The sequence below is a fragment of the Ruditapes philippinarum genome, unplaced genomic scaffold (assembly GCF_026571515.1).
Source record: "Ruditapes philippinarum isolate M1 unplaced genomic scaffold, ASM2657151v2 ctg1139_1_1_1_1, whole genome shotgun sequence".
Lineage (NCBI taxonomy): Eukaryota > Metazoa > Mollusca > Bivalvia > Venerida > Veneridae > Ruditapes > Ruditapes philippinarum.
In genome coordinates, this window is record NW_026858655.1 from 146,846 (window position 1) to 162,820 (window position 15,975).

At 32.8% G+C, this 15,975-nt stretch overlaps 1 protein-coding gene across 1 annotated transcript in view; it reads left to right on the forward strand.

Annotated features, from left to right (window-relative positions):
- The window catches only part of LOC132753854 (uncharacterized), a 55,059-nt gene that overhangs the window by 2,331 nt on the left and 36,753 nt on the right, over positions 1 to 15,975 (forward strand). The window contains exons 2-4 of the mRNA XM_060744391.1: positions 9,384 to 9,644; positions 12,762 to 12,821; positions 15,461 to 15,526. Of these exons, the coding sequence (XP_060600374.1) occupies positions 9,384 to 9,644; positions 12,762 to 12,821; positions 15,461 to 15,526 (387 nt within the window). The remainder of the gene's footprint in view (positions 1 to 9,383; positions 9,645 to 12,761; positions 12,822 to 15,460; positions 15,527 to 15,975) is intronic.

A 15,975-nucleotide genomic window follows, 5' to 3' on the forward strand; every position in this document is an offset into this window, starting at 1 on the left:
CATACAGCACACTTTAGTGTTTACTGTTTTCATACAACACACTTTAGTGGTTACTGTTTTCATACAACAAACTTTAGTTGTAAACAGTACTATTTTTAATTAGCACACTTAAGTGGTTATTGTTTTCAAACAGCACACTTGAGTGGTTAGTGTTTTCAAACAACACATTTTTATGGTTTCTGTTTTCATACTGCACACTGTAGTGATTATTTTCTTCATGCATCATTAGTAAGTGGTAACTTGTTTTCAAAAAACAAACTTAAGTGGTTACTGTTTTCATACAACACACTTGAGTCGTTACTGTTTTCATACAACACACTTTATTAGTTACTCTGTTCATACAGTACACTTAAGGGATTAAAGTTTTTATACAGCACATTTCAGTGGTTATTGTTTTCAAACAACACACTTCAGTTTTTACTGTTTTCTCACACTACACTTTAATGGTAACTGTTTTCGTACAGCACACTTAAGTTGTTACTGTTTGTTTTATTACAGCACACTTTATTGTATTCTTTTTTTATACAACACACTTTTGTGGTTACTATTTTCTATCCAACACACATAAGTGGTTATTTTTCATCCAACACACTTTAGCGGTTATTGTTTTCATACAACACGCACGTTAGTGGTTACTTTTTTCTTACTATACACTTGAGTGGTTACTATTTTTCAAACAACATACTTTATTGGTTTCATACATGACAATTTAGTGGTTACTCTTTTCATAAATCACATTTCGGTGGTTACTGATTTGATAGTGAACAATGTAGTGGTTTATGTCTTCATGCAGCACACTTAAGTGGATATTATTTTCATACAGCACAATTTAGTGGTTACAGTTGAATACAACGCACTTGAATGGTTACTGTTTTCATACTGCACACATACGTGGTTACTGTTTTCATGCAGCATACTTCGTGTTAACTGTTTTCTTAAAACACACTTTAGTGGTTACTGTTTTTATACAACACACTTGAGTGATTACTGTTTTCATACAACACACATAAGGGGTTATTGTTTTCATCATGCACACTTGAGTGGTTACTGTTTTCATACAACATACTTTAGTGGTTACACTTTTCATACAGCACACTTGAGGGGTTATTGTTTTCATACAAGCTACTTAACTGGTAGCTGTTTTCAGACATGACATTTTAGTCGTTATTGATTTAATGCTACACACTGGAGTGATAACTCTTCTCCTTCAGCACACTTTAATGGTTACTGTTTGCATACAACACACTTCAGAGGTTATTTTTTGATACTGCACATTGTAAAGGTTATAGTCTTCATGCAGCTAACAAAAGTGGTTACTGTTTTCATACAGCACACTTCAGTGGTTATAGTTTTCATGCAACGCAATTGATTGGTTACTGTTTTTATGCAGTAGTTTTAGTGGTAACTGTTGTCTTAAACACACTGTAGTGGTTACTGTTTTCAGACAACATACTTAAGTAGTTACTGTTTTCTTAAAACACACTTGAGTGGTTACTCTTTTCATACAGCACACTTAAGTGGTGACTGTTTTCCAGCTGATCACGTAAGTGGTTACTGTTTTCATAGAGGACACTTTAGTTGTTACTCTTTTCATACTACACTAATGACTGGTCACTGGTTTCATACAACACAATTTAGTGGTTACTCTTTTATACATTACACGTAATGGGGTTACTCTTGAGATGCAGCACACTTTAGTGGCTACTGTTTTATACAATATACTTGAGTGGTAACTGTTTTCATAAAACACACTCTAGTAGTTACTGATTTCATACAACATACTTTAGTGGTTACTGTTTTCATACAACCCACTTAATAGGTAGATGTTATCAAACAGTACACTTCAGATGTTACATTTTTCATACAGTACACTTAAGTTGTAACTGTTTTCATACTAACCACTTTAGTAGTAACTGTTTTCATACAACACACTTAAATTTTTTTTTTTTTCATACAGCACACTTAAGAGGTAACTGTCTTCATACTGCACACTTTATTAGTTACTGTTTCCATACAGCATACTTTACTGGTTACTGTTTTCATACAAACACTCTAGTTGTTACTGTTTCCATACAACACAATTTTGGTTATTGTTTTCATATATCACCTTTAACAAGTTACTCTTTTCATACAGCACACTTAACTGGTGACTGTTTTCCAGCTGATCACTTAAGTGGTTACTGTTTTCATAGAGGACACTTTAGTTGTTACTCTTTTCATACTACACTAATGACTGGTCACTGGTTTCATACAACACAATTTTAGTGGTTACTCTTTTATACATTACACGTAATGGGGTTACTCTTGAGATGCAGCACACTTTAGTGGCTACTGTTTTATACAATATACTTGAGTGGTAACTGTTTTCATAAAAACACACCCTAGTAGTTACTGATTTCATACAACATACTTTTAGTGGTTACTGTTTTCATACAACCCACTTAATAGGTAGATGTTATCAAACAGTACACTTCAGATGTTACATTTTTCATACAGTACACTTAAGTTGTAACTGTTTTCATACTAACCACTTTAGTAGTAACTGTTTTCATACAACACACTTAAATGTTATTTTTTTTCATACAGCACACTTAAGAGGTAACTGTCTTCATACTGCACACTTTATTAGTTACTGTTTCCATACAGCATACTTTACTGGTTACTGTTTTCATACAAACACTCTAGTTGTTACTGTTTCCATACAACACAATTTTGGTTATTGTTTTTATATAGCACCTTTAACAAGTTACTCTTTTCATACAGCACACTTAAGTGGTGACTGTTTTCCAGCTGATCACTTAAGTGGTTACTGTTTTCATAGAGGACACTTTAGTTGTTACTCTTTTCATACTACACTAATGACTGGTCACTGGTTTCATACAACACAATTTAGTGGTTACTCTTTTATACATTACACGTAATGGGGTTACTCTTGAGATGCAGCACACTTTAGTGGCTACTGTTTATACAATATACTTGAGTGGTAACTGTTTTTCATAAAACACACTCTAGTAGTTTCTGATTTCATACAACATACTTTAGTGGTTACTGTTTTTCATACAACCCACTAAATAGGTAGATGTTATCAAACAGTACACTTCAGATGTTACATTTTTCATACAGTACACTTAAGTTGTAACTGTTTTCATACTAACCACTTTAGTAGTAACTGTTTTCATACAACACACTTAAATGTTTTTTTTTCCATACAGCACACTTAAGAGGTAACTGTCTTCATACTGCACACTTTATTAGGTACTGTTTCCATACAGCATACTTTACTGGTTACTGTTTTCATACAAACACTCTAGTTGTTACTGTTTCCATACAACACAATTTTGGTTATTGTTTTCATATAGCACCTTTAACAAGTTACTCTTTTCATACAGCACACTTAAGTGGTGACTGTTTTCCAGCTGATCACTTAAGTGGTTACTTTTTTCATAGAGGACACTTTAGTTGTTACTCTTTTCATACTACACTAATGACTGGTCACTGGTTTCATAAACACAATTTAGTGGTTAATCTTTTATACATTACACGTAATGGGGTTACTCTTGAGATGAAGCAATCTTTAGTGGCTACTGTTTTATACAATATACTTGAGTGGTAACTGTTTTCATAAAACACACTCTAGTAGTTTATGATTTCATACAACGTACTTTAGTGGTTACTGTTTTCATACAACCGACTTAATAGGTAAGATGTTATCAAACAGTACACTTCAGATGTTACATTTTTCATACAGTACACTTAAGTTGGTAACTGTTTTCATACTAACCACTTTAGTAGTAACTGTTTTCATACAACACACTTAAATGTTTTGTTTTTTTTTTCATACAGCACACTTAAGAGGTAACTGTCTCATACTGCACACTTTATTAGGTACTGTTTCCATACAGCATACTTTACTGGTTACTGTTTTCATACAAACACTCTAGTTGTTACTGTTTCCATACAACACAATTTTGGTTATTGTTTTCATATAGCACCTTTAACAAGTTACTATTTTCATAAAGCACACTTTAATAGTTACTTTTTTAATACCGCACACTTTAGTGGTTACTGTTATCACACAACACACCTAAGTGTTTACTGTTTTCATCCAAAACACTTAAATAGTTATTGTTTTCATACATCACACTTTCGTGGTTATTGTTTTCTTACAACACACTTAAGTTGTAACTATTTTTATACAACACACTTTAGTGGTTACTTTTCCATACAGCACACTTAAGTGGTTACTGTTTTCATACATCATACTTTGGTGGTTTCTATTTTCATAGTACATGTGTACACACTTGAGTCGTTACTGTTCTCATACAACACACTTGAGTGAAAACTCTTTTTATACAGCACACTTGAGTGTTACTGTTTATATACTACATACTTGAGTGTTTCTGTTTCCATACAACACTCTTTAGTGGTGACTTTTTATACAGCACACTTAAGGTGTTACTGTTTTCATACAACACACTTTTGGTTACTGTTTTCATACAACAAATTTGAGTGGTAACGGTTTTCATATAGCTCACTTCAGTAGTTATTGTTTTCATACAACACACTAAAGTGTTTACTTTTTCCATACAGCACACTTAAGTGGTTACTTTTCTACACAACACACTTAAACTATTACTGTAACTGTTTTCATACAACATACTTTAATGGTTACTTTTCTCATCCTACACACTTGAGTCGTTACTGTTTTCATACAACACACTTGAGTGGCAACTCTTTTCATACACCATATTTGAGTGTTACTGATTTAATACTACAGATTAGGGTGTTTACTGTTTTCATACAATACTCTTTTGTGGTTACTCTTTTTATACAGCACACTTTAGTGGTTAGTGTTTTCATACAACAAACTTGAGTGGTTACTGTTTTCATACAGCACTCTTTAGCAGTTATGGATTTCATACGGCATAATTTAGTGGTTACTGTTTTTTACGCCACACTTTAGTAATTACTGTTTTTGTTCATCACGTTTGAGTGTGGTTTTTCATACAACATACTTTAATGGTTACTGTTTTCATACAGTCCACATAATAAGTAAATGATTTAAAACAGTACGCTTATCTGGTAACTGTTTATATACAACACACTTTAGTGATAACTGCTTTGATACGACACACTTAAATCCTTAATATTTTCATACAGCACACTTAAGAGATAACTGTCTTCATACTGCACACTTTTTTGGTTACTGTTTCCATACAGCATACTTAAGTGGTTACTGTTTTCATACAAAACACTCTAGTTTTTACTGTTTTTATACAACACACTTAAGTAGTTATTGTTTTCATATAGCATCTTTTACTAGAAACTATTTTTATATAGCACACTTTAATAGTTACTTTTTAATACAACACACTTAAGTGGTTTTTGTTTTCATACAACACACTTTCGTAGTTATTGTTTTCATACAACACACTTAAGTGGTATCTATTTTTATACAACACACTTAAGTGGTTACTGTTTTTATACATGCTACTTTGGTGGTTATTATTTTCAAAGTACACACTTAAGTCGTTACTGTTCTCATACAACACACTTGAGTGAAAACTCTTTTCATACATCACACTTGAGTGTTACTGTTTTTATACTACAGACTTGAGTGTTTCGTTTCTGTTTTCATACAACACTCTTTAATAGTGACTTTTTATACAGCACACTTTAGGTGTTACTGTTTTCATACAATACACTCTTTTGGTTACTGTTTCATACAACAATCTTGAGTGGTAACGGTTTTCATATAACTCACTTCAGTAGTTATTATTTCATACAGCACACTTTAGTTGTTACGTTTTTCATACATCACGCTTGATTGGTTAATGTTTTATATAACACACTAAATAGGTAACTGTTTTCATACAGCATACTTCAGTGGTTATATTTTTCATACAGTACACTTTTGTAGTAACTTTTTTCATACACACACTTCAGTGTTTACTTTTTTCATACATTACACTTAAGTTGTAACTGTTTTCATACAACACACTTAAATGGTTTCTGTTTTCATACAGCACACTTTAGAGTTAACTGTCATCATACTGCACAATTAAGTAATTACTATTTTGATACAGCACACTTTATTGGTTATTGTTTTCATTATGCACAGTTTAGTGGTTACTATTTTCATACAACACACATTAACATACTTTGGACCGCGTTAAAGGAGACACAGGCAAAAAGCTCATGTCTAGTTTTGAATTTTTCATTCATTTCTCAGTAAATGTCCTCAGAAGGAATACACGAGACAATAAAAAAGAACAAAACTTATCTCCGTATAAAGAATAAAATGGTGGTTTCCTAACTGACCCTCGTAGGTCAGAAAAAAGCGCTAAGATTTCACAATAGTTGTCACAATGAAGTCTGGAAACACTAAAGAACATGTCAAATGAATGACATAGACTTGTTTCAATCAAACATGTCAAACAATATCCACAATGTCTGTTATTGTAACTTTATGGGTTTGTTCAAGTCACATGCCTTGTTTTTAAAATTATTCGGGGGTTGTGTTTGCATCTAAATTTCGTTCAACATATATAGATAAATTTACGCTTCAAACTCAGAATATATAGAATTTATACCAACATTCATGCTGGGACTTAAAGAAATGTCATTTTACATTTGACTACAGTTGACTTCATAAGATCATTTTAATATTTTTGTCATTATTTTGCCTGAATATCCTATAAAGATTGGTTTGTTATTGAAGTTTTTACACTTTTTACTCAGTATAATCTTTTCACTGTAACTTCTTAAATTCTGAAAGTATTTACTTCAAAATTGAATTACCGTGAAATTCCGATTTATCTCCCAACCCTAATTAACGCCCCCACCCACTTTTGAAAACCTCGTGTATAATTTAAACAAAGAAAATAAATAAACTCTCTTACTAGTTTGGCGATTTATGACATATCCAGTATCATTCCATTTATGAAAAATATCCGTGAATCAAAACTTTAACACTTCAAAGTGTAGTCTGCTTGAAAAAGTAAATGTTGAAAACACAAAACGGTAAACATATTTACAGCACACACTCTTCATATAGCTTTGCACCTGGACAACTACACAGATGTGGAAATGGGCCTGTTGACACTGTGTAAATTATGAAAGTAGCATTGATTACGTCAGATTGTCGGCAGGATAAAAGGTGTCAACTGCAAGCAGGATCTTGGGGAATTTTAAGGAGGAAAATGGAGAGAGCTCGCGGTGAAGATCAAAGGTATCATGGGTTGACAGGGTGATGATGTGTTTGTAGATTTTTTTACATCGTTTGAAGAGAGATTTTTTTTTTTTTTTGAGATTATTTTAAAATCTTTTTTTAATCTTTATTAAACGCCCCCTTTTGAAAAATGTTACACCGGGGGCGTTAAATCGAGATTTTACGGTATATGTTTCTGATCATCAACCGCATCATATGTAACAAGGTTCACAACTAGGGAATTATCTTCCCTTGTCTTAAAAATTTAAAGAAAAAAAAGTTGTTTGTTTGCTATAATTTCTTTGTTTACTTTTTCTTTCTTTTTTTCTTACTTTCTTTTCTCTTTCTTTCTTTCTTTCTTTCTTCTTTCTTTCTTTGTTTCCTTTCTTTCTTTCTTTTTTTCTTTCTCAGTTCAGAACTGTTCACTTTTTAGAGGAGAAGATGTGTAAGCGGTCGGATAGCTCAGTCGTAGAGCAGCGGTACGGTATTCCGAGGACCCCGGGTTCGATTCCGGGTCAGGTTGCACATTTTACCCACCCTGTGACATTTGGAGCCCAACGTGGGGCCGTGACTGAATACAGCTCAGAGTTTAATTTACATTGCTCTGTAACTCTGTAAAATTCAAGGACGAATTTCAATAAAGCAGGGGAATATGTCACTTCTAAGATGTTAACATATCTTTGGGATCATAATTTGAGATCGCTATAATTAGTATCAATAATGTGAAATATAGCCATTTTGATGGTTGGTTAAATTTTACACTTAACATCAATCTTCAAAATTATGTAAATGTATTGACTTCAAAATTTTATTTGTCCTACGGATCAAAACTGAAGGTCACATATGAAGGCTTATAATTTTGATACGGATCTTACTGAATTATTGCTCTGTATGGCTCTTTTATTGATTTTTGCATGTGCCATTAATTTTCAAAACTACTTATGTACTTTATTTACTTTATTTAATCCATGTCTAATAATGATTCAATTTCACAGGCCACTTGTATGCAGTATTTTTTGTTGATCTATACGTTAGTTATATCAATCATGTACCTGGGGTCAAAAATGCCCTTATCTTTTTACCTTGGGATAACTAAGTTTACATAGACTTAATACAGTAATTATGACATATAAATATTTGTCTCCAAAAATTGAAAGCAAGAGCACATTTTTACCCTCTGTTTAAATTCTCACAGATATTAAATATATATTCACATCAAACTATCCTAATAAGAATGCATTTATAAAGGGAATGTAACCTTAAAAGTATTTAGCTCATCTAGCACGAAGTGCTTAAAAGTGCGCTTTAGTTTTACTCTGCGTCTGTCTTACTTTGAAAATGGCGTCATACAGTTTCTTAAAACAACATCTCCTAAACAACTTTGCCAATATTGATAATACTAAATAGGAATGTTCCTGGTATGAAGTTCTTACAAAATTGTTCGAAACATGCTACTCCAATGTGAACCCTGCTTTGCATGGGAATCATAAATAACAACCAAAAGAAGAAAAATAACTTTTAAGCCTTTTCATACAAAAACCAAGGGTTAGATAGTAGCATAAAACTTCACGCAGTAAGCGTGTACCACGTTTGTTTAAATAATAGCCCCTTCGGTAAAAATTGTTCCCACCCAAGGGCGTTATCAGTTTTCCATATATGTTTGTAGTAATAAATATCTCCTCTGAACCACAATATCTAGATCTAATATATTTGGCATGGAACATTTGCTGATGGACATCTTCTAAGTCTTGAAAATCATACCCCTGGGGTTATAATTGCTCCCTGTATTGTCATTGGATTTAGTTTATATAAACATAGAAAATAATAAAAATACTCTTCTGAAATTAAGTTATGTGTGTGGCGTGAATGTTGACTTATTACGTTTTAAATAATACCTCTGTGGTCTGAACGGGGAATATGGGACATGTACTAAGACATTTGACATGAAATTTGTTTACTCATCCTCAACCAAGTTTGTTAATATTACAGCGTTGGGTTCTGATAAGTTACCCCCAGGGGTTGTAGGGATCATGGGTTTTTCGAACCAAGAGCCATGCTTCAGTTAAAATCTATGAAAGAGTGAATGTCTTTGAAAAGTGATCTGTAAATTAAACTATGATTCCCGCAGTCATTATGCTACTTACTAGATCAAAATAAAAACATTTCTCTACAGATGAGCTGCCCGGAGAGATTCGACAAATGGATGATAGATCTATACAAATCTTTACAAAAGCGTTACAGGAAGGAAAGGTCCCAGTTCGAAACATTCGAGTTATGGTAGTGGGTCATTATGGTGTTGGAAAATCAACACTAACAAAACGTCTTTTGGGCATGCCAGTTGATATAACAATAAGAAAGCCTACAGAAGGTATAGATGTACACACAGACAGATGTAGACTCTTGAACGATGGAACATGGATGTTGCCCAAAGCAGGTACATTTTGAAAGGACAGATGTTCATACGATATTTGAACTTGATTAAAATTGTTTTGCAATACCTTTGCAATACATATATCTTAACCACAGTGATTACTAGAAAACGCCATATCCGATGGATAAGTAGGTCACAGAAGCAAGAAAAAACTTTTGAAAACATTCCCGGTCCAAATATCCTTAAAATTGGTTAGAGAGATTGTTTAGATAAATTCTATCTCAAGTTGGAATATGGGTTACATGGCGTCAAAACCTAGGTAACACAGCAACAATATGGAAACGCCTTGTTAATACACTAAAGGTAATTGTTTTGGTTAAAAAATTTAGTCAGAAATCTTGTTTTGATGATTTATGGTCAAGTCTGTATATGTGTTATCTGGGGTAAAAAAAATAAATCGAACAGCCCAAATTTGAAGAAAAAACAACAACTTATTAACACTATATAGACTACCGTTCTGGTTTCAATATCCCGGAAATTTGTCAAAAATGTGTAAATGATTTCTAGCTCAAGATCGAGTGAATATTGGTCACCTTGGTATACACTTTGTAACACAGCACAAATGTGGAAAAAGCCTTGCTTACACTGTTGAGGTTTGATTTTCAGCCAAATTGTGCCTGAAATTTGATAATTTCAAGTACGAATATAAGTCATCTAGGATCCAAAAATAGGTCATCCATGAAGACCATGTTAACACTCTATAGGCTAATGTTTGAATCTAAAATCCTTGAAATTTGTCAGAAATGTGGTTCAGATGATTACCAACTAAAATTCGAATATTGGCAACACAGCCCTCATATGGGAAAACCTTGTTAACATTCTAGAGGAATCATTTTCAGCCGAAATATCCTGTACATTTGTCTGAAAGGCTGTTTAGATGATTTCTGGGTAAAGTTTGAATATGGATCAACTAGGGTAAAAAACTAGGTCTCACAGCTCAAATGAGGAAAAACTTTGTTAACACTTTAGAAGTAACATTTTAGTATATCTTGGAAATTGGTCAAACATATTGTTTTAAAAAATTCTAGCTCAAGTTCTGATATTGTTTATCTGGGGTTATAAACTACGTCACAGAGCCTAAAATGGATTGTTCACACTCAAAGAGGTTACTGTTTCGGGTCAAATGTCCACAAAATGAGTCAGAAAGGTTGCTTGTTATGATTTCTAGTGAAACGTAAAATATTTGTCATCTTCGGTGTTAACCTAGGTCACAGAACGCACAAGAATGAAATCCATTTGTTAACATTCTCTAAGAATCATTTTCACCTGTACTTTGCTTCTATTTGTCTTTGACTTTGACTGACAATTTCTTTGAAAATTTAACTTTTTTGTGGATTAAAGATTTGGAAATATTTTTTTGAACTTGTTTTTAAATATGAAGGCAGTTCTTGAAATGACATAAGTAGTAGTAATTAATCATCTCTCGTAATAATTATGCTGTCATTATATTTTGGATATAATGGAATATAACATAGCTAGTTAGAAATTCAAGTGAATTGGAGAAACGTTTAAGATACACATATTATTTTCACAAATTACCATTCAGCTAAAGGGTTTTGTTAAAATCTAAGTGTTATGTTCAAAATCAAATTCTTATAAACTGTGACAAACCTGGCACTAAACAGGAAAGTATGTTTTTGGTATATGTTTGCTGTTACAAACATTGTATTTTCTAAACACAATAGGCTAAAATGTTGTAAGTTGATAGTTTGTAGGCATTCTGTATCCAAGAATGACAGAAAAACGCTGCGGTTTCTAGATTCAAATGATTTTAACTGTAAAATCTTCACATTTATACGCCGAAATCACTTGGATAAACAGTCCAATCATTCTGGTGACAAACATGACTCTTTGCTGGGCTCATTACCTCACAATAATTAAATTACACTTAAATCCCTTCTTTTTCGGTATACACCTAATGATAACATAGCCGAAATAAAAATCACCTACTTCTCTGACTGCTTGTTGTTCGCCATGTTCAACATCGTCCAATAACTTGTACACAGAGGGAAGCAATTCTGTCAAACATTCTGACAAAAGTTTGTCCCTTATTGGACTTAAATTTTACGTTAAAGCTTGAGAAACACCTCAAATATTTTAAAAGTCCATTGATTGGCTCTGAACTTTTGCAAACCTGTTCACCATCATGCCCTAACATGTGCACACGAAAAGGTCACTGCGTTCAGCATTTTGACAGGATTTTCCCCTTTTTTGGACTTAGAATTCACGTGATAGTTCAACATCATGCCTTCAACAAGTACACAGGAAGAGGTAATTCATTCAAATATTCTGAGAGAATCATTCCCTTTTAATGACTTATAATTAAGGTAAAGCTTGCGAACCACCTCAAATATTCTCCAATTCTATTGACATTTTGAATTAAAATTTTGCACAATTGCTCATTATCATGCCTCTGCTCGGAACACATGAGGAGGTAAATATATCAAGCATTTTGAAAGAATTGCTCCCCTTTTTCGGTCAATATGTCATCTGCCAGAAAGTATCACATATTTAATGGCTCACAAGTCAATAATTGTATCTTTTGAACTTAATAAAATTCTGTGGTTACTATTCAAGATACTCCTAATCATGTCATATACATTGTTCGTATTCTTGTGAGTGAATTATTTTCTTTTTGTTACTTCTTACATTACATTAGGTATTGTTTTACTATCAAGCACTGAAAATAGTTGAGTACCTGTTACTGACAGTTTTTGTTAAATTTGACACTCAAGTATGGTCTTTGACATATCAAATCAAGCTACGATGTTCGCGCATTTGTACGACATTGTCACATTTAACCTAACATTTATGTAATTGTTCTAAAGAGATCTACACCAGGTTGCAAAGTAATAGCATGGATACGCAAACTTATTTGAACGCTAGATAATACAATTCTGAATATTAAGTGCGATACATTTTCACATTTAAATAAACATTTGTGCGCAGCTTTTAGGGAACCATTTTAATTCATGACAACTTTATAGGTGAGGAGAGATAACACAATATTTGTACTAAGACACGTACAAACCATTATCAGTATATCAGAAGCCAAAACTGATTACCAAATTGTTGAATTATAGCAAAATGATGAATGCTTTTTCAAACTTCCATGTTTAGGTAAAGAACGCTTCAATGTACTCGGTCAGCTAGCTAAGATTTTGGAAGAGAATACAACAGGTAAATATATTTTTTCATTGTGATTTTGGGGAGTTCCTTGAAAAGTCAAACTGTTATGCCAGATCAATAAAAATATTCCATCTTATAATGTGGCACATATAGAACTTTATGGAATTTTATTGTAATTTCAGGTGATTTGACATTGAACACAGCTGAGAAACATATTGCACTTGAGCCATCAGCCGAGTTTATTATGATTTTTCAAGCCGTGTACGAGGTCAATTAATTTTCGTTGTGTACCTAATAATGCTTATTATATTATTATATATACAAGGTATATAATGGAAACACGAAATGGGGCCCAATTATGCTTACAATTGTTCGCAAGACACATAATTAGTCTTTTCAGATATCTTCGGATACTTTTGTTATTTTTGACTTTTATTTGAGAAGGTAATACAAACACGCGATGAAAATTGACACAGTGTTGAATGAACAGTATTTAGATAGATTTATGCTCATAATGTAATACTCTGTAAAGGCTACATTGCTTATAAATATGAGCGATAGAAGAAATTGATCACTGGGTATAAAATATGATGACTCAATTTTAGATCACCTGAGTACTCAGAGATGAACTTTTGTGATAGGAGTTTGCCCTTCATCCATCATTATCAAATATTCAAATAATATCTCCTGCTAAACTGCTTGTTGATTATGAAAAAACGTTATAAGGATTATCCTTAAGAAGTCCTCCTAAAAAAAATTAATTGTTCAGTGATGCATAACTAGGTCACATGAACTTAATTTGACTTTAGGAAAAAGTCTTTAAAAACTTGTTTAAGAATCTTCATTGCCCAGCCCATAGATAAATTATTTCGCATATAACACCGCTTTCTGATAAAGTTTTAAAAAGCATGCCACAGACGTTAAAAAGCCCAAACAAAGGGGTCAATAAGTTCAAAGGCTTATAAAGGATAATGCTTTTTATTAAATGAAACTGTTACATACAGAGTTTAGATTGTTGTATGTTGCATTGCCAAATGGACCTCCGCAAAATTTATATGAAGCTTGTGTATAATAGTAAATGGTCCCGCATTTGGGTCACAAAATTTTTATAGACTTTTTATAGAATTTTGTAAAGTAAAAATATCTTATTAAATATTTTTCTCAAGAATTACAATGCTTACAGCTTGATTATTTGACATGTGGTATTGCAAAGTGCATTTCTTTTTCTCTACACAAAGTGTTTAATTTGTGGTCCAGCCCGTTGATCACATAATCTATTTAGAGTTCTCCTTAGAAACAACAATGACTAGAAAATGTCCTTGTAGTCTTCTACATAAGTGATATAAATCATGCCCCTAGTGTCAAAATCGGTCCCGCCCTGGGGTTCATTTGTTCATTAATCCTCTTCCGCAAAGAGGGGAGGGGATAATATGAACTTTTCAACCGCTGAAAAAATTTAAAATAACTTGGCAGAAGTGATCACCATTATTAGAAGTGCATAGCGCAATAATTGGTTTGCTACCATTACTTGTTGACATTAAGATTATGAATATATTGGCACAAATAATCTCCACAATGAGACTATGTGCTTGTGATATGCATGACCCAACATCATGTCATTTTTGGTTAAAAGTCAAGAAGTACACAATTATGTCTGCTGTTGAAGGAAATCTAGCTGTCCCTCAGACTGTTTTCACGTATAAACTTGTATTGCCAAATACATTTCAACCTTTTATGTGAAACTTCAATGTCAAGAGCTTAAATATATTTCATGAGGCATTCCGAGGCAAAATTATTTAAAATTTAAAATATATATATAAGAAAAATAACAACTAAGGTAAAAAGTGATAATCCAATGTGACCTCATTACTATCGTTAACGTTAAAAATAAAAATTATTACTTTTTCTAGCAATCTATCTTAGCTAAGCGATACATGGCCGTCATTGCCCTCTTTTTAGATAAGGTTTGAAACGCCATAGTCTTGTACATGTACTTACATTGAGCACATTGGACATTTACTTTACTTTCATGTATCAGTCCATTACTTTCAATATGAATTCAAATGAAGCCAGCATTATCAGATGTGTCCTTGTTAAATACTCATAGTTAAACATGATAATTAGTTATTGCATAGGTGGTCAAGTGGATCGTTGATACTAAACCCCGTGCCTCTCACAACTGAAGGTACATGCTAGGCCAAGGTATTATGATAATTTCATGTGAGGAAGCTATCCTGCTAGCAAAGGGAACTTCGGTGGTTCAAAACACCAGGAATAATGCACATGGGTCACCTTAGGCTTTCCTCAGCCAGTAAAGCTGGGAATCGCCATAGATCTACGACTTATAATGTGTTCAGGACTAACAAAAAATTCGGTGACTTGCGCTTTTTTATTGATAATTTTAAACTTAAAAAAACAGTGCTTTTAATAAAGGATTAACATTGTTTTAAATCAACCTCCAACATTGAAAGTTGAAGTTGTTAAAGTTTTTTTTTTATTTAAACGCTACTCTGTCAGTTATCAAGTTATCTTTTCTTTTGTAAATCGGTTATTCCAACCCATTTGTTTTACCAACGCATACGGAGAGGTCTTGAGTTGGTAAATGATGACATATACTGGTATGAATTATTTTCGACAGCAAGTTACCAAATATTTAAAGAATTATTAAATGTGAATTTGTGAATAAACAGGTGACGACAGTGCTCAAACGATACAAACTGAAGTAACAGAAACAATATATACCAGAGATTCTACAGGTATGTATGAAAAGAAAAGCTATTTCTATGATATGCGCTAGCTAATCTGGTACATAACATACGGTTTATTGCATAGAGTACAAAGATAATATTTTGCACAATTCTTAATGCTACGGTAACTTACATTTTTAAATAACAACATTTTTTTGAGAAAGCAGAAGGTACTTAGCTTTGATATTCCGAACAAAACATCATGTACCTGTGCATTTCAATCAGTGTTCAAATATCTTTATTGTTACGATTTGCAGGGTTAATACTTTTATAATTTATATTGCATTTTTAAAAGAATTTCTTTATAAAAATACATACGGTATAGGGACTTATTAATGGTTGTATCCCTAGTTTTGGTTCTGGGAAAAATTGACCCGCCACGTGAGGTCATTGGATTTTAACTTCTAGGAACCTACATATTTTGCTCTCGTGAAACAACTAATCCCCCTATAAATTTA